The following is a 21,300-nucleotide window of genomic DNA, read 5'->3' as shown; positions in this document are numbered from 1 at the left end:
GTATTGTTGATTCAGATACACTGGCATACTTACAGGTTTTGCAACAACCGTTAGGTAAGAATGAAATAGTTCCCTGAAAGAGAAAAGAAACAGAAAAAAATTACATTATTTTATTTTTCTATGTTAAATAGGCATTAAGGTCAAAAACTGAGGAGAGCAGTTCCTCAGTGGCTGGAAATAACCAGTGAAAAGTGTAGCATTGATCTAAATAAGCAAAGAAAACAGTCTCTTCCTGACTTGAAATCTATCAGTTTACAAAGGATTGTGAAAATAAAAACAATTCTTTGAAGGAAGTCTACAGTTAACATCATGCAACTTTTCCTCAGAAACAATTCCAACAAATGCTTTCTGAGTCCTCTGTATTTGAATGGGGACTGTGCATGGTGTTACTGGTGGCCTACTGACTGAACAGCTTGTGTTTCTGTAACATTCAAGGAAACTGCTTCTTGCTGAGACAGGACCCCAAACAAAGCAGTTAGCAAAGATTCAGTATCTTGGTGCTGACCAGTATTTTGGCTACTGAGAGACAGATATGACTTATAAGCCTTGAATTGTCACCCAGGTATCTTATTTTATACACTCTATAGGGCTGTGCATGGATGCATCTGGAACTTTCACCCTTAGGACTGAGAAAATATCATGAAAGGTTATCAGAGCTAAATTTTACTTTTGTTGTTAGTTAGATGGCTGAACTAAACTGAAGTATCAAGTAGAGAGTGAATTTTCCATTTTTACTTACAGGTTTGCAGCTCTCCTCATTGAATGCTGGACAGGTAATCTCAGATGTGGAAGCGATAAGCTGGTTGTGGACATCTACACAGCTATAAATGGTGCAGTTGTTGCGAGGATCATTTTTAAAGTCTCCAGGCTGCAAGTGAAATGCAAAGCATAGTAAGGAAAGCTGAAGGGAGCTCAGACAGAAATTTTCTTGCCCTCTGATAATGACTTTCATCTTGTTTCCCAGTCAATTATTTTTAGGTTAACAGCCACTTGAGATACAGATCATGACATGGATTGCAATATGCCATACATGGGGAAAATCTTCACTTTTACATGGGATTTTCCTTGAGAAAGAAAAATGTCTCTAAAGTACATAGTGTACTTTAACAAAATCATCCATGCCCATGGATTTTGCCTTCAAAAAGCTAGACTGTTTTACGATAATTAAGAACAACCCTAAATCTTCATCCTACAAGAGCAACAGACTTGTTTCATATGCAGGCTTTAACAGTGTTTTTCAGCATACAGAAATCAAATGACGTAGAAATGCCCAAGCTTCCAGACACTGGAAGAAAACCCCTTCCAATGGTATTGGATTTCTCATTCCAAGATGGGCCTTCCAGATAATTTTATTTCATTATACCTACCTTCAGGTCAAAAAATTGTAGCTAGGTTTTGCTTTAGATGAGATTTTGATCTTTCAGGTGGAAACTTACACTAAAGCCTTGTCTCTGGCAAGGAGATGTTCCCTTTCTGAAAGAGGGAACTTTACAGATTTGGTGGAGACATAAGACATAGAGCATACTTACACTCAAGATGAGTTCAGAATTGTCTGATGTGTGTATAATGCACTTGGTCTGCACACATTTTCCACAGCATTCACCTTTCACTGGTTTAAGTTCATAGCCCTAGAAATTAAAATTAGTTAAAAACAAGGCACGATGATAGATGAATTTTTGAGAAATAAATGAGAACATACTAATCCATTAATTGATTACACTTCAAAGTGCACTCTAGATTTGTGGCTTTCTATGTTCCAAACCAACAGAAGACAAGTAATAAAAGCAGGTTATAAATGGAATAAATTAATGCACTACAATAAATATGCATAATAATTAAATACCACTCCACAACATGGTCTACAGAAATTTCCCAGCTAATCCTGCCATTGTGAACTGAATGCTTTCAGTAACACAGTCAATCTCAGGCAGTAGATTGCTCAAAGAACAGTTGATATCCATGCTGGAGTTGGTCTCTGGGTTTCAACTCCCTGTCCTTTGCTTAATACCACTCATTGATCAAACAGATTTTCACATATATGGGTATTTTGGGGTCTTTTGTTTCTTTAAGCTTGCCACTTACTGGTTGACAGTATGTGTTGCAGGGGACATGTTCACAGGAGATGATATTCAGTTGAGTGCTGACGTTAACATCATTTGTGCAGAAGCAATTCTGACACTTGTCAACAAAGACTGAGGAGTTGGGCTACAAATTTTAAGGAAAAGAATCACATATTAAGGAGATAGTATGTGTTTGACAGACATCTCTTAATTTTTTAAAAATCTATAAATCTAGCAATGGAAAAGGAAAAAATCATAAAGACAACTGGATAGCTATTTGCCTAGCCATTTATGGAGACAACATTTTAAATACCGAATGTATGTCTTTACTGAAGTCCTGTATAGCAATGAGGAACTCTGATATTAAAAGAACAGGTACAATTACTACACCCAAGAGAACTTATTAGAAATCTAGGTTTGGTTAGAATAATACTTACTTACATATCTTTTAATTTTTGAAAACAGGGTCTTAAAACTGCAGTAATGTGCTGACAGTAAATGTGGACTGACTTTTTTAAATGCCAGAACACTTAACCCAAATTCCTCTCTGATACTGACATACATGCAGCCCTTCAATTTCTTTCCTACACAGGAAACTTCAGAAAAGATTTAGGCCTTGTGAAATTGATAAACTCCTGACAGAAATTAGACAATTTCTAAAATACTGATTTTACTGGATAAACTTCTTCATAGCACTTCTGATCAAGTATACTAACTGGTCTTTAAAGCATTTTTAGAAGACTATTGAAACAGAAACTTACCAAGAACTCAGCATTCCCGTGTACGCAAACCCCCTTGGGAACTGTTAATAAGCAAGGAATTAGATATTTAGACAGGAAAAAAGAATAAAAAATGTCTTTACCCCACTCTAACCAAACTAATTTCTTCCACAATGAATCACAATTCATATGATTACTCCCCAGTTCTGGTAGCAGACAGGACATGTATAAATTATAAAAATTAATGCTGCATGTGCAAAAAGGGACGAAGATTCGTCCCAGTATGTGCAGTCCAGTTCATAACCAAGAATGTCCACTTAACAGATACAAGTACTTCCTTGTTTCAGTTACCAAGAACTGTAAATCTGTCTCCTACTGGAGATGCTTCTAGGGACTTTTTGCTAGATTAAGCTGAGATCAGCATCCCAGTTAATTCTGTAGCTGTTCTTACGTGTAATTATAATCAGGAAAATTGAACTTGAGCCACCTGAGCTATATCCCATTTCCTAGCTGTCATAACTGTATCACTAATAACCAATTTTAATAGTAATGAATTTGTAGAATCTGACTGTGTTTAATACCTCTTTCCATAGGCTATTGCATACAGTCTTATTAAGTGTCATGCTAAATTATGTAATAAATGTAAGGCTAATAATTGTAATGTATTTCCAAGGGACTTACCACATTGGTACACAGGACAGCACTGACCACTGGGAATATAAGAATGAACTTCAAAACCCAGTGAGCACTTGGGGGCTTTAGCTGTGCAGAAGCTTGTATTGCATTCTAAGAAAAAAAAAAAGAAAAAAAAATAAGCCAGAAAGTACACTAAATCACAGCTAGTAGAAATAAGCACCTATCAAAGCATTTAGGATGAACTTTCCATTGCTAGGAAACAGTCCAGATTCTCTTCAAAGAAACAAACTGCAGATAGGAAACACATTTTTTCTTTGTAAATCCAGGCACTGGATATGGGGTACTGTATTAATTTATTAATTTTTTTCTACTGTGCAATTATCCTGTGTTAATAAAGTATCACCATTATATGCATCTCTCCAGGATTTTAGGCAATTGCTGGAAAATAAAAATTGACAGAGAATTCAATAATCTATCTGCATTTTGCTTAAATAAAATGTGGCCCTGAACTCAGAACTATAGCTTGAGTTATGTTGAGTGCCATAACTGTAAATTCAGTTATACTGAATCATTGCAATATTAAAATGTATTTTCCCTAGCACTGGGACAGTTGATTTTAAAAAGCATGAGGAAAGATACTATTTTGTGACTTCCTGCAGATCTCTGGTACTAAGGTAGTGCAGTCTCTTTTCCTTTCTATTTCCAAGAGGTATAGAAAGACTAGAAACAAAAGTATAAACTCACTGCAAGTGAAAAGAGGGCAGCAGGGGTCTTTAGGATTGACTTCCTGGATCTCATAGAAGCCTTCTCCATCACAAGTGACCTTCTTTTGGTCACATTCATGAGGCTCACATACAATGCCATGTTCACCTTCCAGGCAAATACAGTCCTGACAGTCCATTGTAAACCTTTCTCCAAACTGTCATTGAAAAACAATAAAATGAGTGATTTCATGGTAACCAATTAAAAGGAACAGGAGTAAAATCAGGAGCACAAAGTTGGGAGATGACAAAACAAGATCGCACCGTGGAGACCACTCTCCTCTCCCCACCCAAGCTTCTACTTGAAATACAAAAGCATACAGCATCATACCTCTCTCGGTATCATATCCACTCCAACACAGCCTGGGAAAATACAAAAAAAATTTCCATTACCAGTCACATAACAGGAGGCATCTCTACTATACATCGTATGAGCACTGCATACAGTCAAATCTAGGTTGCATAAACAAGAAGGAAACAACGAAGAGGAAACAAACATGCATCCAAGGGAAGCAGTAAAACTCACCACAGGTTTTCACGCAGACATCCACACCGGAGTCATACAGCATGGTTCCATTAGGACAGAAACAGCCTTCTGCTTGTTTAGTTGATGTGTCATTCTGTCCTCTGTGAGACAAAATGTTCAGAGGAACACCATTAACCTCGTAGGCACATACAGCAGGATTATGCTAAATAACCTTTCACTGAAAATACAGTGGCAAGTGATCTGCTCATTCGTGATTGGGGATTGTCGGTGTTTGTGTTTGATAAAGCCAAACACCAGAAACAGTTCAGGCACACAGATTTAAGATCAACAGAACAGTGCTAATAAATTGGACAGTCAGTTTAAGACATGAGAGGAGGTTGATTTTGCTCATTCACCTGAGCATTAGATATGACTGAACAGTTGTACAAGCTATAACTAACTGTGAAGGAATTTTTTACCTTGATTTGCAGGTCATCTCTTTAATAGGACCACATGCTCTGTACTCTTTACCTGGGGGACATTCATGAGCTGAAATGGAAAAACAAAAAGGAGGAACAGCTCAGTGACAATATCATATAAAAGCCCCATGGCCTTATGCTAAGAACTTAAACACTGGTTGCTCCTTTTCCTATGTATCTATGGCAATCTTGAGAAGCAAAGAGAAAAAAATCCCAGATATCTGACTCATGTCTCTAACTGGAATAATTTTGTGCAATTTAGCCATATAGTACTGTAGTTTACACTGAGGTGATAAAGCCAAGAGTCTACATCTTGATTACAATTTTTTCCCATTATTTCAGTCTCTTTTGCACAAGTTCTCAAAGGGGAATGTGTTCCTACCCTTTGTGCTCTTACTACAGATGAAAACTAATGCACCAAATAGAGAGTGATCTGCTGATGCCTGCAAAGCACAGAACTGCCTACATACAAAAAAGTATGTACTGATACAGATGTTTCTGGCACAGCCAATACATGTATATTTTTGCAGGTCCATTTAACATTTCCATGGTTAAAAATGTTACCTGCAAAATTACTTAAGGAAACCAGCTGGTGTGATTTGTTGGTGTCTTCATTACTCTGAAAGCAGTATGACATTATTGCTGAAACAGTTCCACATGATCTTCCTTAACATTTCAAGAAGAATGGCCAGATACTTACAGCATACACCGTTGGTGTGCTTTCTCCAGTCAATGCATGCACCTTGATCAGCACAGGTGGCAGCATAGATCTGCAGACTTGAGCATTCCAGGTCTAGGTTGGGAAGTACACAGCTATCAAAAACACACGCTGCATAGTACTTGTCAGGCTGGACAAGTGCATGGCACGGCTCGAACACACTAGAAACAGAAATATTTATCATTATTAGTTACTGAATGATCCATACATTTTTCAATGTGCTTAACACATTATGATGTGGCAACAGTGGATGTGGGAGATTAAGAACACGTGGATGTGGACTATTGATGAGAGATTTGTGCTAAGAGCATTTATCCAGATTGTAATCTTTCAACATATCTTAAAGTATTCTTCCTTCACCTACAAAACACTTAGACATCAACATTTTGAGTCCAGGAGCTGTATATTATTGGGTGCAACCATGTGTTATCCCTTTAAAGAGATTTTGATTTTTTTTCTTTTTCAGTTCTGACATGGTGTTCTAAAAAATAAGATCTCTGTTTTCAGTTGGACTCTGTTTTCTGCTAAGTAAACGTGGGAAAAGGCAAGAACATGAAACAGGGGAGAGCAGAGAGTGTAGAAGAACGTGGGAACATAAACAAAGGTTAATGTGGCAACCAGAGGGTTGAAAGAAACTGTCAGCAAAAAATAAAAACCAGGAAAAGTAAAAGAGTGGAAGCAACCATAGAGATACAAGAAAAGGAGCAACAGTTAGAAAAACTTTTCACTGATGAATTAATCCTAAAATTTCCATTTAAATCAAAGACCAAAGGCTTGCAAAACCAAGAGGAATGTTACCTTCCCAAAAGAAGTTCGCAGATGGAAGATTCTTTGCAAGGCTGTGTTGGTGTTGTGCTAGGTGAACCTGTAGGAACTAGGCCTGGAGAGCACTGTGGTTTGGAAGGATCAACAACTTGCCAATGATCTGCCATGATTTCACAGTTTTCTGCAATGTTTCCATCTGGCAACATGCAGTCATCTGCGGTGTTGTTATTGCAAGTACCTAAGGGTGGTAAGGTGAGAAAGAATTCACTCACAGATTTGCTAGGAAATTCCGTTAATCTTTGCAGCAGGGCTGTCATCGTGGTTTTCTGAGAGTCCAAAAATTAGAAGAGTAAGCCTTACCACACTGTCCCTGGGTGTTGTTGCCAAACAGACTGTAGGGCATTCTGATAGAAAAGGACAAGCCGTTGTAAGTCACATTCATTTTCAGCTCAGGAATTTCCACAACACGATTTATGCCTGACTCATAGATGCTCACACCAAACTTCTTGTAAGGCAAAGCCACAAGCTGGTTGTTTACTGTCACCTAATAAATAAAGAAAAATAGAAAAGAGGCATATGTTTAGTTTGACTTTTCAAAACAGTTGACTGTTCCTTTGCTTTGCAGAGAGAATGCAAAGGTAAATAATATCCTTTTAATTTGTAACAAGTGTTCCTGTGTTTCCTTTGTTACTGGAAAGTCAAACTTTTCTTCTCTGAGCCACAGAAAACCTATCAACCTCGGACAAATGAGGCTAAAAATTCAAGGTTTAAACCAGATAAATCCTAACATTCAGCAGACTTATTAGAGTGACTATGGCATCAAGGACTCCTCATGAAAGTGGACTATAAAATTCTCTTAAATTCTTATGGTATAACGTTTTAGGCACAAAGGGAACATTTTCTTGGCATAAAGAGAACATGCTTGTAGGAAAATTAAATAAAAGAAATAAGATTGAAACTGTATTATTTACTTAAATACAGTAGCCATGATATACCTGTGAAACTAACACTACTACTTATACTCAGCAATGGGAGATTTCTTTGCTTTAGAGAAAAAAAAGAGATCTAAAGTTGTAAATTTTCAACAATATGTTGCAACCTAACTTGTAATATTCTCACACAGTAATGTACAAAAATAAACCAAACCAACAGCACAAAGCTATAAAAAGCCCCAAACACTTCTCACCAATTTTGAAGCCCAAAACCTGTGACATCACATTTATTAATGGAATACACATATAAGTGTCTTATTCTGAAAAATTAAAAAGGCCACACAAGTCAAAGCTACTAATGGTACTTTTAAAAAATGCTTCAGGCCAGCACTTTATTGTTATGTCTACCTTACATTATCTCCTCCCATTCCACATTGTTCTCCTTTGTTACATTAATGTTAATTATAAATTAACTTATTTTATATCCTTGCCTCTTAGCAATTTGTCCACATTTGTGTATTTAGGAGAGATCTACAAAGATTTGAGATTAAAAAGACAAGAAGTCGTAGAATTTTCCCCCCATATTCAGAGTCAAAAAATGCTTTGCAGTAGTCCTTTGAAGTCCTTCAAAGCAGTCCAATTTTATAATCTAAACTGTTACTGAATCTAAAAGACAGATTAATTTTTTCCCCAAACTTTGTGAATATAATTATCCTGTTGATGCAGTATTAATATCTGAATCAAGAAATCAATGGTAACATTCTCTAGTACCTCTACTTGTAGAGTATTTGGTTGTGCTGTTCTCAGCCTCACTTCCTGAGTCTCGTGTCTCACGATGAGTGTTCGAGGACAGGACACTACATCCCGTGCATCACAATAGTAGTTATCAATGTAGACACCAAAGTTGTCAACTTTCTTATTGATCTCTTCCACAAGGACATATGTACAATTCCCTTGAAAGCTGTAGTATAATCCATCAAAAGTCATGTAATGGGGATCTCCCCAGCCAGTGCAGTAGCCTAAAAAAACATACAGCTAAGTTAGGCTCTTATGGCAACATATCAAATCATACCAGACTACAAGCAAAATCTGTAGGTATGGGAAACATCTCACTGAACTTTGGGCATTTTAATTTTAATGAAGTGCATATGTCAATGCATGAGCTCATTAGCTAGAAGTCATCAATAAAAACCACTTCCACTTTCAATGCACAGTTCGTCTGACATTAATGGCAGACAGCTGAGAATAAGATTAACTGTACCATAGATATATCTTTACCAATCATCTGAACAAAGAATATATACAGGCTTCTAGCCTATAGATGTCTCCATCTGGACATTTAAATCCTACTTTGGGAGACCAATTTACTCTATTAACACAGCAGTTATGTAGAGATAATGGCAACTTAACCAAATCCCTCAATTAGCTAAAAAGAATCAGCAAAGCATTCTAAACTAACCAACACTAGAAGACTGGGTCACAGTCTTCTGCACGATACTTGTTCCCTGATAAATATTATTGGTCTTGACAGTAGTATTGTTCCCTCAGGAGATTAAATATTCAACAAAATATATACTTACAATCACACTCCCAGTGCCAACAGCATCCATCCTCATCAATGACTGGCACAGGAGAAAGTCCATTGGCGCATGTGGGTTTTGGAGGTGGATTGCAGATTACTGGAATCACCTGGACAACGTTGTCTTCTACACATATTGCCTTAATGCATTCACAGAGCCACCATGAGTCACCTTCCTGTGTTTGAAAAGAGAGGAGAAGGGAGGAGACAGAGACAAACCTTAGGAAGCAATGAGACTAACAACAGTTATGCCTGAATATCTTCCGCCAGTTTTTAAAATGCCATATGTTTATTGACAATTCTTTCCCCACCAGAAATCTGAAAATAGGATGGAAGTGCGTCAGTCAGCACTATCTGGATCTGCAAGATGAGCTAGGAAAACTGAGAGCTGCTAAGTGAAAAGCATTGCTTACAAAAGTCGAGCCAGTAAACTGATATGGGAATCACCTTTTCTATTTTCAGCTGTCTAAAACTGAGATGTCTGATCTAATCTCATCACCTAGACACCCTCTCTAATCAACAGTGAAAGATGCTGATCAATATGAATGGCCAATATATGATCAATTCCCTTCCATGAATGCCTAGAACAGATTAACAGCTAAAGCTACAGTGAACACCAACTGTTCAGGGAGAAATGTCCAAGGTGATTACGTGTATGCATTGTGATTGTATGCATTTTTTTATATCTTCTACCAGTTTTTCAGCCATGAATGATTTTTATTCCTGCAGACCTACTGAGCAAGTTGGTAGGCATCTGAGCTGTGAGGAGGCTTTAGAAATGTACAGAACACTAACTTGTCTGTGTCAGAGGTGGAGGGTTCAAAAAAAAAAAAGAACTCTGAGTCAAATTTCACAAGCATTTAAATGCAGTGATCTGTTTCACAGTCCTCTCCTGAAACCAGACTGTGAACAAGCATGACTCATTCCAAACTCAGACAAATGCAGCCCTGTGGATTTTTGTTGGGCTGCAGTGTAAACACACAAACTTTTACCCACTCTGGACTTATTCAAAAGCAGAAATAGAAAAGACAGCTTAGCACCACTTAGGTCTTGGTTTCCTCTTCATCAGAGCTATACTACAATAAAGACAAAAACTGAATTGTGATCTAGCTCCTTGCAGAAAGCTCTTTAAAAGCTATCCTTGAAGAGCTAATAGCAGTATATAAGCTATCAACCCAAATATCATTGGAAGTCCTGCTGATACCCAAGAAAACTAAAGAAATAGAACAGACTGATACTTCCTTTCCTTTCCACATTAATGCCTACTCTGTATCTTACTAACATTGAAGTTATGTGTCTAGTCTCCATGCAAAGCAGAATGAAAGCACAAAATCTACTCACCTCATAAGATTCATTAGGGAAAATAGTACAAGTTTTTTTAGGAGTGGTTGGTATTAGACCTGTAGTTGAACTTGAGCCATTAACTGGAGGAGTTGCACTGTGTGTAGAACTTCCTGTAGTGGTGACTGCAGTTGATGTTGCAGTAGGCCCAGATGTAGTAGTTGAGCCAGGGGGAAAGGGTTTGAAGGTGGTGGAGGTGGTGGTTGCATTGATTGTGATAAAACTGCTAGAGGTGGTTCCTGAAGTGGTGGTAAAGCTTTCTGTTTGAGTAGTACCAGAGGTGGTGGTGAACACAGGGCTGGTTGATACAGATGGCAGAGATACAGTAGAGCTGGCCGTAGACTCTAGAGAGGATGGTCCTGAAGTCGTGGTGCTAGTGACAGCAGGTGATGTTGTTGGAGTAGTAACAGTTGCAGAGGTTGTCATTGGGGTACTTATTTCTGTTCCTACTGTGGTGGTGTGGGGAGTGGACACTGAGGGTGTGGGGCCTGAAGTGGTGGTCTTGGTGGTCGATCCTGTTCCAGGGAATGGGGTTGTTGATACTGATGATGGTGTGACAGGAGTGCTGCCTGGTCCTGAGGTTGTGGTGGTATGTAATCCTGTTGGAGGGCTTGGGAACCTGGTGGTAGTGGTCTCATGGACAGGTGTTTCTGTTACTGGTGTGGTGCTGGTGGATCTTGAGGGTGTGGGGCCTGAAGTGGTGGTCTTGGTGGTCGATCCTGTTCCAGGGAATGGGGTTGTTGATACTGATGATGGTGTGACAGGAGTGCTGCCTGGTCCTGAGGTTGTGGTGGTATGTAATCCTGTTGGAGGGCTTGGGAACCTGGTGGTAGTGGTCTCATGGACAGGTGTTTCTGTTACTGGTGTGGTGCTGGTGGATCTTGAGGGTGTGGGGCCTGAAGTGGTGGTCTTGGTGGTTGATCCTGTTCCAGGGAATGGGGTTGTTGATACTGATGATGGTGTGACAGGAGTGCTGCCTGGTCCTGAGGTTGTGGTGGTATGTAATCCTGTTGGAGGGCTTGGGAACCTGGTGGTAGTGGTCTCATGGACAGGTGTTTCTGTTACTGGTGTGGTGCTGGTGGATCTTGAGGGTGTGGGGCCTGAAGTGGTGGTCTTGGTGGTTGATCCTGTTCCAGGGAATGGGGTTGTTGATACTGATGATGGTGTGACAGGAGTGCTGCCTGGTCCTGAGGTTGTGGTGGTATGTAATCCTGTTGGAGGGCTTGGGAACCTGGTGGTAGTGGTCTCATGGACAGGTGTTTCTGTTACTGGTGTGGTGCTGGTGGATCTTGAGGGTGTGGGGCCTGAAGTGGTGGTCTTGGTGGTTGATCCTGTTTCAGTGACTTCAGAGGTGGTAGCTGTCACTGGGCTTGTTGACACTGGTGATGTTGACTGTTGACTAGTGGTGCTTGCAGTAAACACTGTACTTATTTCTGTCGTTCTTGTTGTTGGCAGTGGGGTAGCTGAAGGAGTAACTGGAGTGCCTGTCTCTGATTCTGGTGTTGTACCCTCTTTAAGACAGGGAGAAAACAGAGTATTTTAAGCAGAGAAATTGCATTTTCTTCCTAATGTCATCTCATTTTCTACTAAGCATAAGTAGTTCAACAAGCCTAAGCATAGGGTCTTTAGATAGAAATAAAACAGAAATTGTTTTATTAACAGTTTTTGCATCACTGAGGGATTATTAACAAAATTTCCTACATCTTGCATAGGAGACATTGATATAAACACTTAGTCAACAATTAGTGTCAGAGGGAACACCTTCTGCAATGTTAAAACTTTATACTGCAGAGAAGAGTTCAGCAGTCCTAGATCCAGGGGAATCCACTGAGTAGATCAGTGAACTCTGGTTAATTATGTATTGCTGTCATACTATATTCTATGGAAAGACCATTATTCCCTGTGCTGCTTCATGTGGCATGTTCATACCATCCTTGATTATGCTCAGAGTCATTTGATTCTACAGAAACTGAGCAGTTGCTGGAGTAGTATGTGTTCCATTTCTAATGCCCAAGCCTTTAAGACTACTCACCCACAAGCTATTTTGGGATGCTATGAACCCCAAATTCACTTTTCTGCTTTTTCACATGGCCAGTTTTCATTATGGTTGCTAATGGAGACTCCTTTAAAATAGTTTTTTTATTAGGATGTTAAAAAGTGCTCATGATTCTCACAGGCCAGCCTCAGAGCCATCTGTTTGTGCTTTTATAGCATGGTATAAGTGACACATGGTAGAGAGAGAAGCACTGTGTACATAATAGGAGTGAGTAACAATACTAAAGGAATTAAGATGCACTGGTTCTGCCCACACAGCCCACAAGGACAGTCCTTCAACGAAAACTTTCACATTTGGGTGAGGAAAGGCAAACTCCTTCATGTACTTCATGTACTTTAACAGAGGCAGATGAACTGGGACAGTAGGGGATATGACATTGCTGCTGAAAGCTGCTGGGATATTTTTGAAATATAATCAAAACTACATTAGTGCAGAGTATAGAAACTAAAATACATGTTAAGCTGCCAATAAACCCTGCTTTCTAAAATGAACAAAGGACATGAAACCCTGGGACTTACTTATTGGTTCTGTGGGTGGAACTTCTGGGGGTCTGGTGATAATACTTCCATGAGTTGAGATGGTTGCTGGTGATCCAGTAACAGTGGTCGTTGTGCTCGTAGGGCTGGTGGTGGTAGTGCGAGTCTCTGGTGGCGAGGGAGTGGTTGTCGATTTTGGTGTGCTCAGTGTGGATGGAGGTGTGCCTGTTGGAAAGAGCAGGGACAGAGAAAACAGACAAATGCACAAAGGCATGAGTGTGACCCAATAGGAACTGGACAGAAGCTGCACATGAGGCAGCTGCCACAGACATAGACAGGTCAGCCCACCCTTAGCACAACAAAGGTCCATAGCACCTTTCTGACCCGGGGAAGCAGAATATTTGACATCCATGCACAGAAACTATCATGACCCTTCTCTCCTAGCAAAGAGACTGGGGATGGTGCTGGAAGGTGCTTCTCAACAAATCAGAGAGACCTATCAATAGGTAAGGAATGAGGAGGAGCAATGCTTTCAATCTGGCTGGGGCTTTTTATCTCTGCCTCATTACCTAGAACACCTCACTAAATCCTGGGGTAAGAGCTGAGATGGGAAGCTGTGACCAGGGAAGGAAGCATGCACAGGAATATGTGGTTTTCCCAATGTCACCCTGATAAATGACATCCCAGCGTAATAGTGGATCTGGTCACCCAAAGGCCACAATTCACAGCAAGACGTAGTATGCAGAATGAAACTCCTCCCAAAACCCTGGCAGGGGAATCCTTCTTCCTACATCTATAACCACTGAAAAGTTTTAGCACTGATGGGGCAAAGAAACAGGAGAGAGGGAAGAATGTCTACACAGCCATGTCCAAACAGTGCCTAAAATGCCAGTGCCAAAAACACCAAAGCAATGCTACAATTACAGATCATGCCTCCAATGACTACATTCTGGCCAGCTGAAGGACGAGGTCCAGAAGCAAAAAAGGCAAGACTTTCCAACAGTTCCATATCTGCTTAAGCTAGGAAACAGCACAAAATTTCTCCTTGTAGCCTATTGTGTCAGGGAAGCCAAGACCTTTTCCCCAGAACCACAAAACCTTGCTCCTTCTTAAAGAGCCAGATGAAAGGCAAGTTTTAAGCAAAGGCTGTTCCACAGTTGCCCTGCAATTACACCTGTCCCCAATCCCAGTGAGAGGCACAATTTGAGGTGCTCATGTAGCTTCAGGGCAACCACAGGAAGGGAACAAACAACAGCACAGGCCAGAGATTTACCTGGAGTTGGTAGGGTGGTGGTGTACGTTGGTGTTGGTGAGGATGTGCTTGAAGTAGTTGACGTGGGTGTTGGTGATCCAGTAACAATGATCGTTGTGCTCATAGGGCTGGTGGTGGTGGTGCGAGTCTCCGGTGACCAGGGAGTGGTTGGCGATTTTGGTGTGCTTGGTGTGGATGGAGGTGTGCCTGTTAGAAAGAGCAGGGACAGAGAAAACAGACAAAGGCACAAAGGCATGAGTGCAACTCAACAGGAACTTGACAGAAGCTGTGCATGAGGCAGCTGCCACAGACATAGACAGGTCAGCCCACCCTTAGCACAGCACCAGACCTTCCTTTCTGGCCAGGGGAAGCAAAATATTTGAAATCCATGCACATACAGGATCACAGTCCTTCCCTCTGAGCAAAGGGATGGTGCTGGAAGGTGCTTCTCGACAAATCAGAGAGACCTACCAATAGGTAAGAGATGAGAGAAATAATGCTTTCAATCTGGTTGGGGCTTTCTATCTCTGCCTCATCACCTGAACACCTTGCTAAATCCTGGGGTAAGAGCTGAGATGGGAAGCTGTGATCAGGGAAGAAGCATGCACATGACTATGATCCTGCCTGATTGGCATGTGATTCCCCTTTGTTTCAATGTCATCCTCATGCAGGGCTTCCCTGGGCACTAGTGGATCTCACTAGGTGAAGTGTCAGCCAAAGACCAAAAGTTCACAGCAAGGGGCAGTCTGCAGAGTGAAAGTGTTCCCAAAAAGGCTGGCAGAAGAATCCTTCCTTCTTACATGTCTAACAGCTGACTAACACTGAGAGGGCATAGGAGGAGGAGAAAGGGAGGAAAGTCTACACAGCTGAACCCAAACAGAGCCTGATATGCCACTGCCACAAGACCAAGTCCCACTCCAATTGCACTCCATGGGTCCAGTGACTACATTCTGCCCAGCTGAAGGACATGTTCCAACAGCTGCAAAAGCAACATTCCCATCACTTCAGCATCTGTCTAAGCTGGGAACCAGCTTGAAATACCCCCTTGAAGAACTGTTGAGTCAAGAAAGACAAGACCTTCTCCCAGGAACCTCTAAATCCTTGTTCCTTATGAAATAGTCAGCCCAAGGGCCAGATTTGGCCACAGGACTTTTCCTGGGGTGACCAGAAGTTACACCCATCCTTGATCCCATACACAGACACATATGGATGTGTTCATGGGCCTTCACTACTCCCACAGCAAGGCCACAAATGACAACAGAATCAGAGAATTTTTTGCCGATTCTGTGCTTGGGGGCACAGGGGTTTTGGTGAGAATTACTGCTTTTGGGAACATACTTCCATGAGTTGAGGTGGGTGTTGGTGATCCAGTAACAGTGGTCGTTGTGCTCGTAGGGCTGGTGGTGGTGGTGCGAGTCTCCGGTGGCAAGGGAGTGGTTGTCGATTTTGGTGTGCTCAGTGTGGATGGAGGTGTGCCTGTTCGAAAGAGCAGGGACAGAGAAAACAGACAAAGGCACAAAGGTGTGAGTGCAGCTCAATAGGAACTTGACAGAAGCTGTGCATGAGGCAGCTGCCACAGACATAGACAGGTCAGCCCACCCTTAGCACAACAAAGGTCCATAGCACCAGCCCTCCCTTTCTGCCCCAGAAAGGTGACTACTTGACATCCATGCACAGAGACAGTCATGGCCCTCCTTTCCTAGTGAAGAGATTAGGCATGGTGCTGGAAGGTGCTTCTCAACAAATCAGAGAGACCTATCAATAGGTAAGGAATGAGGAGGAGCAATGCTTTCAATCTGGCTGGGGCTTTTTATCTCTGCCTCATTACCTAGAACACCTCACTAAATCCTGGAGTAAGAGCTGCAAGCAGAATATGTGGTCCAGTAATGAAACATGTATAGGAATATCTTTCTGTCTGATTGACATGTGGTTTTCCCAATGTCACCCTGATAAAGGACATCCCAGCATACAAGTGGATCTGGTCACTCAAAGGCCACAATTCACAGCAAGATGTAGTAAGCAGAGTGAAACTTCTCCCAAAAGCCTGGCAGGGGAATCCTTCCTTCCTCCCTGTATCTATAATCTCTGAAAACCATTAGCATAGACAGGGCAAAGGAGTAGGAGAGAAAGGGAAGAACGTCTGTAAAGCTGTTCCCAAAGAGTGCCGAAAATTCTAATGTCACTAACATAAGACCCACTCCAAGTGCACATCCTGAGTCCAGTGACTACATTCTGTCCAGCTAAAGGATGAGGTCCAACAGTAGCAAAGCAAGATTTCCCACCAGTTCAGCATCTGTCTAAGCTGGGCACTAGGATGAAAAGCCTCCTTGGAGACTGTTCAATCAGGGAAGCCAAGACCATCTCCTCATGACCTCAGAATTCTTGTTCCTTTTGAAACAGCCAGACCAAAAGGCCAGCTTTGGGCACAAGACATTTCCTGGAATGCCCAGTAGTTATCGACCCCATCCTCAATCCCGGAGAGCCTCAAATGGCAGTGCTCACAGACCTTCATTACAACCACAGGAAGGGAACATAGGAGAGCACAAAAAATAAAAGTACCTGGAGTTGGTAGGCTGGTGGTGTATGTTGGTGTGGGTGAGAATGTGCTTGAAGTAGTTGAGGTGGGTGTTGGTGATCCAGTAACAGTTGTTGTTGTGCTCGTAGGGCTGGTGGTGGTGGTGCGAGTCTCCGGTGACCAGGGAGTGGTTGGTGATTTTGGTGTGCTTGGTGTAGGTGGGGCTGTTAGAAAGAGCAGGGACAGAGAAAACAGACAAAGGCACAAAGGCATGAGTGCAACTCAATAGGAACTGAACAGAAGCTGTGCATGAGGCAGCTGCCACAGACATAGACAGGTCAGCCCACTCTCAGCACAGCAAAGGTCCCTAGCACCAGCCCTTCCTTTCTGGCCTCAGAAAGCAGAATATTTGACATCCATGCACAGAGACGGTCATGGCCCTCCTCTCCAAGCAAAGAGACTGGGGATGGTGCTGGAAGGTGCTTCTCACAAAATCAGGGAGACCTACCTATAGGGAAGAGATGAGGAGGAGTAATGCTTTCCATCTACCAGGGACTTTCCATCTCTGCCTCATTACCCAAACACCTTGCTAACTCATGGAGTGAGAGCTGAGATGGCAATCTGTGGTCAGGGAAGGATGTATGTACAGTACCAAGAGGATCAATATCTTGACAGGAGAGGAGGACATAGACCCCTGTATCCTTGCTCCTTTTGAAACAACCAGCCCAAGGGTGACCTTTGGGCAAAGGCCATTTCAGGGGACACACAGCAATTAGTCCAATCTCAGATCACATACAGAGGCACAAATGGAGGTGCTCACAGACTTTCAATACCCCACAGCAAGGAAACACATGAGAGCACAGATCAGAGAAGTACCTGGAGTTGGTAGGGTGGTGGTGTATGTTGGTGTGGGCGTGGATGTGCTTGAAGTAGTTGAAATGGGTGTTGTTGAGACAGGAACAGTTGTTGTTGTCTGTGGGGTGCTGCTGGTAGGGGTAGTGGTGCTGGGGGGCAGCGGGGTGGTGGTGGTGGTGGTGGGGGTGGTAGGGGTGGTACTGCTGGGAGTCTCCTCTGCTGTTGGCGTTGGAGCAGTTGTTGATATTGTTGTAGAGGACACAGCTCTCGTTGTGGATGAAGGTGTGGAAGTTGAGGTGCTCGTGGTGCTTGGAGTTGGAAGACACTCTGGTTTGTTGGGGGTGCAGCAGATACTGATCTCGTAGTTGAGGCAGACTGGCATCGGTATTATACCTCCTATCTGCTGATCTTTATTGTTACAGATGAGCCCTACGTTAACATTACATTCCACTTTCTGCCCTAAATCTGCAATGGAAGTGTTAGGGAATTTCTCTGCTCGGCATGAAATATTCTCAGCTTTCGCACAGACCCAGGAGGGGTCGTTCTTCAAAATGTTCTCAAAGGTTTCGTAGTCACCACTGTTCCTGTCAGAACTATCTGGGTAACTCACATCGATCCAGTCTGTCCAGATGCAGTCACAGCCTGGGAGGTGACAACAAGATGGACAATTAGAAACAGACAGGTCAGAGGTGACAATCCAGGGCACCAGCACATTCACAGGTGGTGCCCCTCAGGCACCCCCTGCACCCAATGGTGCCCCTCAGGCACTCAGCCAACACTGGCCACAAGAAAGCTCAGTGGTGTGGCCAGGCCTCCCCTTCTTGGCCCTACAAGCCACTCCAGGCCCAAATCGGGACGCAGGCACTGATGAGTTACATGTGTGCCCCCCACAGATGGGTCACATTGCTTTGCCTGGACTCTCGTGCGTAAAAAACCACCCACATAAAATCCACACAGGAGGCAGAGACCAACTAAGCAGAGACTCCTGCCACTCTCAGCTTCCTGGGCCATGCACACCACCTCACTATCTCACGGAGAACTCAACCACTGGGATGGCACCCAACCACAGGGAAAGCAGGCACAGGACGCACGCTGCTGACAAAGCCTCAGCTGCTTCCCAGCAGCACACAGATAGGTGGAGACAAGCGCCAATGGGAACACTGGTAGAATCCAGCTGCCCCAGAGCCTGTGTCCGTGGAAAGGGACAATCTGCATTCTGAAACTTTTCCCCAAACTCTGCCAGCGAAAGCCTTGGAAGCGTCCTACAGCCCAAACCCCTGATAAGTAGCAGCAATGGCCACAGAGACAAAACAGGACAGGAAGGGAAGAAAATTTGCACAGCTGTGCCCAAACAGAGCCTGAAATGCTACTGCCACAAACTTTAGCCCCACTCCAACTGCACTCCATGGGTCCAGTGACTACATTCTGCCCAGCTGAAGGACACTGTCCAATAGCAGCAAAAGCAACATTCCCATCACTTCAGCATCTGTCTAAGCTGGGAATCAGCTCGAAATACCCCCTTGAAGCACTGTTGAGTCAGGAAAGACAAGGCCTTCTCTCAGGGACCTCTAAATCCTTGTTCCTTATAAACAGCCAGCCTGAAGACTGGTTTGGGCCACAGGACTTTTCCTGGGGTGACCAGAAGTTACACCCATCCTTGATCCCATACACAGACACATATGGAGGTGTTCATGGGCCTTCACTACTCCCACAGCAAGGCCAGAAATGACAACAGAATCAGAGAATTTTTTGTCCATTCTGTGCTTGGGGGCACAGGGGTTTGGGTGAGAATTACTGCTTTTGGGAACATACCTCCAGGAGTTGGGGTGGGTGTTGGTGATCCAGTAACAGTGGTCGTTGTGCTCGTAGGGCTGCTGCTGGTGGTGGTGGTGGTGGTTGTGGTGGGAGTCTCCGGTGATGTGGAAGTGGTTGTCAATTCTTGTGTAGGGGGTGCTGTGCTCGGTGTGCCTGTTGGAAAGAGCAGGGACAGAGAAAACAAAGGCACAAAGGCATGAGTGCAACTCAATAGGAACTGAACAGAAGCTGTGCATGAGGCAGCTGCCAGACATAGACAGATCAGCCCACCCTTAGCACATGAAAGATCGGTATCAGTAGCCCTTCCTTTCTGGACTCAGAAAGCAGAACCCTTGACATCCATGCACAGAGATGGTCATGTCCCTCCTTTCCTTATGAAGAGACTGGGGTTGATTCTGGAAAGTGCTTCTCACAAAGTCAGGGAGACCAAGCAAGAGATGAGGCGGAATAATGTTTTGGATCTGGCTAGGGCTTTCTATCTCTGCCTCAATACCTGAACACCTCACTAAATCCTGTGGTAAGAGCTGAGAGGGAAATGTATGTTTCAAGAGTGAAGCACACACAGGAATATGTTCCTTCCTCATTATCATAAGAGTCCACTGATTCGATGTCAGCCCTCTGAGGGGCTTCCCAGAGGACTAGTGCATATCATCAGCCAAAGACCACACTTCACAGGAAGTGACATTCTGCAGAGTGAAATGATTCCCAAAAGCCTGTCACAGGAATCCTTGCTTCCTACATCTATAAACACTGGCATCCACTAGCACTGACATTGAAAAGGAGAAGAAAGTGGTAAAGAAAGTCTGTAATATTTTTCCCAGAAAGCACCTGAAATTACAGTGCCACAAGAATAATACCCACTGCAATTGCACATCTTAAGTCCAGTGACTACATTCCTGCCAGATGAAAGACAAGGTCCAACAAGAACACAAGATTTCCCATCAATTTAGCATCTCTCTCTAAGTCCAGCAGGAGTACTAGTATGAAATACCTTTTTGGACCCTTGTTGAGTAACAGAAGCCTAGAGCTTCTCACCAGGACCCCTGAATTCTCATCACTTTTGAAACAGCCAGCTCAAGCGCCAGCTTTGGGCAAAGGACATTTCATGGGATGCACAGAAGTTATACCCATCCCCAATTCCACACTGAGGCACAAATGGAGGTGCTAACAGATCTTCATTACTCCCAAAGCAAGGGGATACAAGATCACACAAGGCAGAAGTACCTGGAGTTGATAGGGTCGTCATATATTCCGATATGGGTGTGGATGTGCTTGAAGTAGTTGAGGAGGTTGTTGATGAGCCAGTAACAGTCGTTGTTGTCTTTGTGGTGCTGATGCTGGTGGTGGTGCTGGGTGGCATTGTGGTGCTGCCAGTGATGATGGGAATTTCAGTGGGTGTTGGAGTGGGAGTGGTTGTCAATTCTGATGTAGGGGATGCTGTGTTTGGAGTCTTAGTAGGTGGGGCTGTTAGAAACAGCAGGGACAGAGAAAACAAAGGCACAAAGGCATGAGTGGGACTCAATAGGAACTGAACAGAAGCTGTGCATGAGGCAGCTGCCACAGACATAGGTCAGCCCACCCTCAGCACAGCAAAGATCCCTAGCACCAGCCCTTCCTTTCTGGCCTCAGAAAGCAGAATCTTTGACATCCATGCACAGAGACGGTCATGGCCCTCCTCTCCAAGCAAAAAGACTGGGGATGGTGCTGGAAAATGCTTCTCACCAAACCAGAGAGATCTAGCAATAGGTAAGAGATGAGAGAAATAATGCTTTCAATCTGGTTGGGGCTTTCTATCTCTGCCTCATCACCTGAACACCTTGCTAAATCCTGGGGTAAGAGCTGAGATGGGAAGCTGTGATCAGGGAAGAAGCATGC

At 43.0% G+C, this 21,300-nt stretch overlaps 1 protein-coding gene across 1 annotated transcript in view; it reads right to left on the bottom strand.

Moving 5' to 3' along the window:
• The window catches only part of MUC2 (mucin 2, oligomeric mucus/gel-forming), a 68,913-nt gene that overhangs the window by 1,980 nt on the left and 45,633 nt on the right, over positions 1-21,300 (bottom strand). Inside the window, exons 46-68 of the mRNA XM_048307470.1 lie at positions 20,650-20,889; positions 19,423-19,578; positions 17,632-18,252; positions 16,800-16,979; positions 15,579-15,716; positions 14,262-14,447; positions 13,031-13,213; positions 10,457-11,967; positions 9,117-9,291; positions 8,308-8,555; positions 6,965-7,148; positions 6,638-6,842; positions 5,822-6,000; positions 5,122-5,191; positions 4,703-4,803; positions 4,508-4,539; positions 4,160-4,334; positions 3,461-3,565; positions 2,822-2,862; positions 2,083-2,205; positions 1,530-1,628; positions 740-868; positions 34-73 (exon numbers count right to left, since the gene is read on the bottom strand). Of these exons, the coding sequence (XP_048163427.1) occupies positions 34-73; positions 740-868; positions 1,530-1,628; positions 2,083-2,205; positions 2,822-2,862; positions 3,461-3,565; positions 4,160-4,334; positions 4,508-4,539; positions 4,703-4,803; positions 5,122-5,191; positions 5,822-6,000; positions 6,638-6,842; positions 6,965-7,148; positions 8,308-8,555; positions 9,117-9,291; positions 10,457-11,967; positions 13,031-13,213; positions 14,262-14,447; positions 15,579-15,716; positions 16,800-16,979; positions 17,632-18,252; positions 19,423-19,578; positions 20,650-20,889 (5,121 nt within the window). The remainder of the gene's footprint in view (positions 1-33; positions 74-739; positions 869-1,529; positions 1,629-2,082; positions 2,206-2,821; positions 2,863-3,460; positions 3,566-4,159; positions 4,335-4,507; positions 4,540-4,702; positions 4,804-5,121; positions 5,192-5,821; positions 6,001-6,637; positions 6,843-6,964; positions 7,149-8,307; positions 8,556-9,116; positions 9,292-10,456; positions 11,968-13,030; positions 13,214-14,261; positions 14,448-15,578; positions 15,717-16,799; positions 16,980-17,631; positions 18,253-19,422; positions 19,579-20,649; positions 20,890-21,300) is intronic.

The sequence above is a fragment of the Corvus hawaiiensis genome, chromosome 6, assembly GCF_020740725.1.
Source record: "Corvus hawaiiensis isolate bCorHaw1 chromosome 6, bCorHaw1.pri.cur, whole genome shotgun sequence".
In the NCBI taxonomy this organism is placed as follows: domain Eukaryota; kingdom Metazoa; phylum Chordata; class Aves; order Passeriformes; family Corvidae; genus Corvus; species Corvus hawaiiensis.
This window is presented reverse-complemented; position numbering and strand designations above follow the sequence as displayed.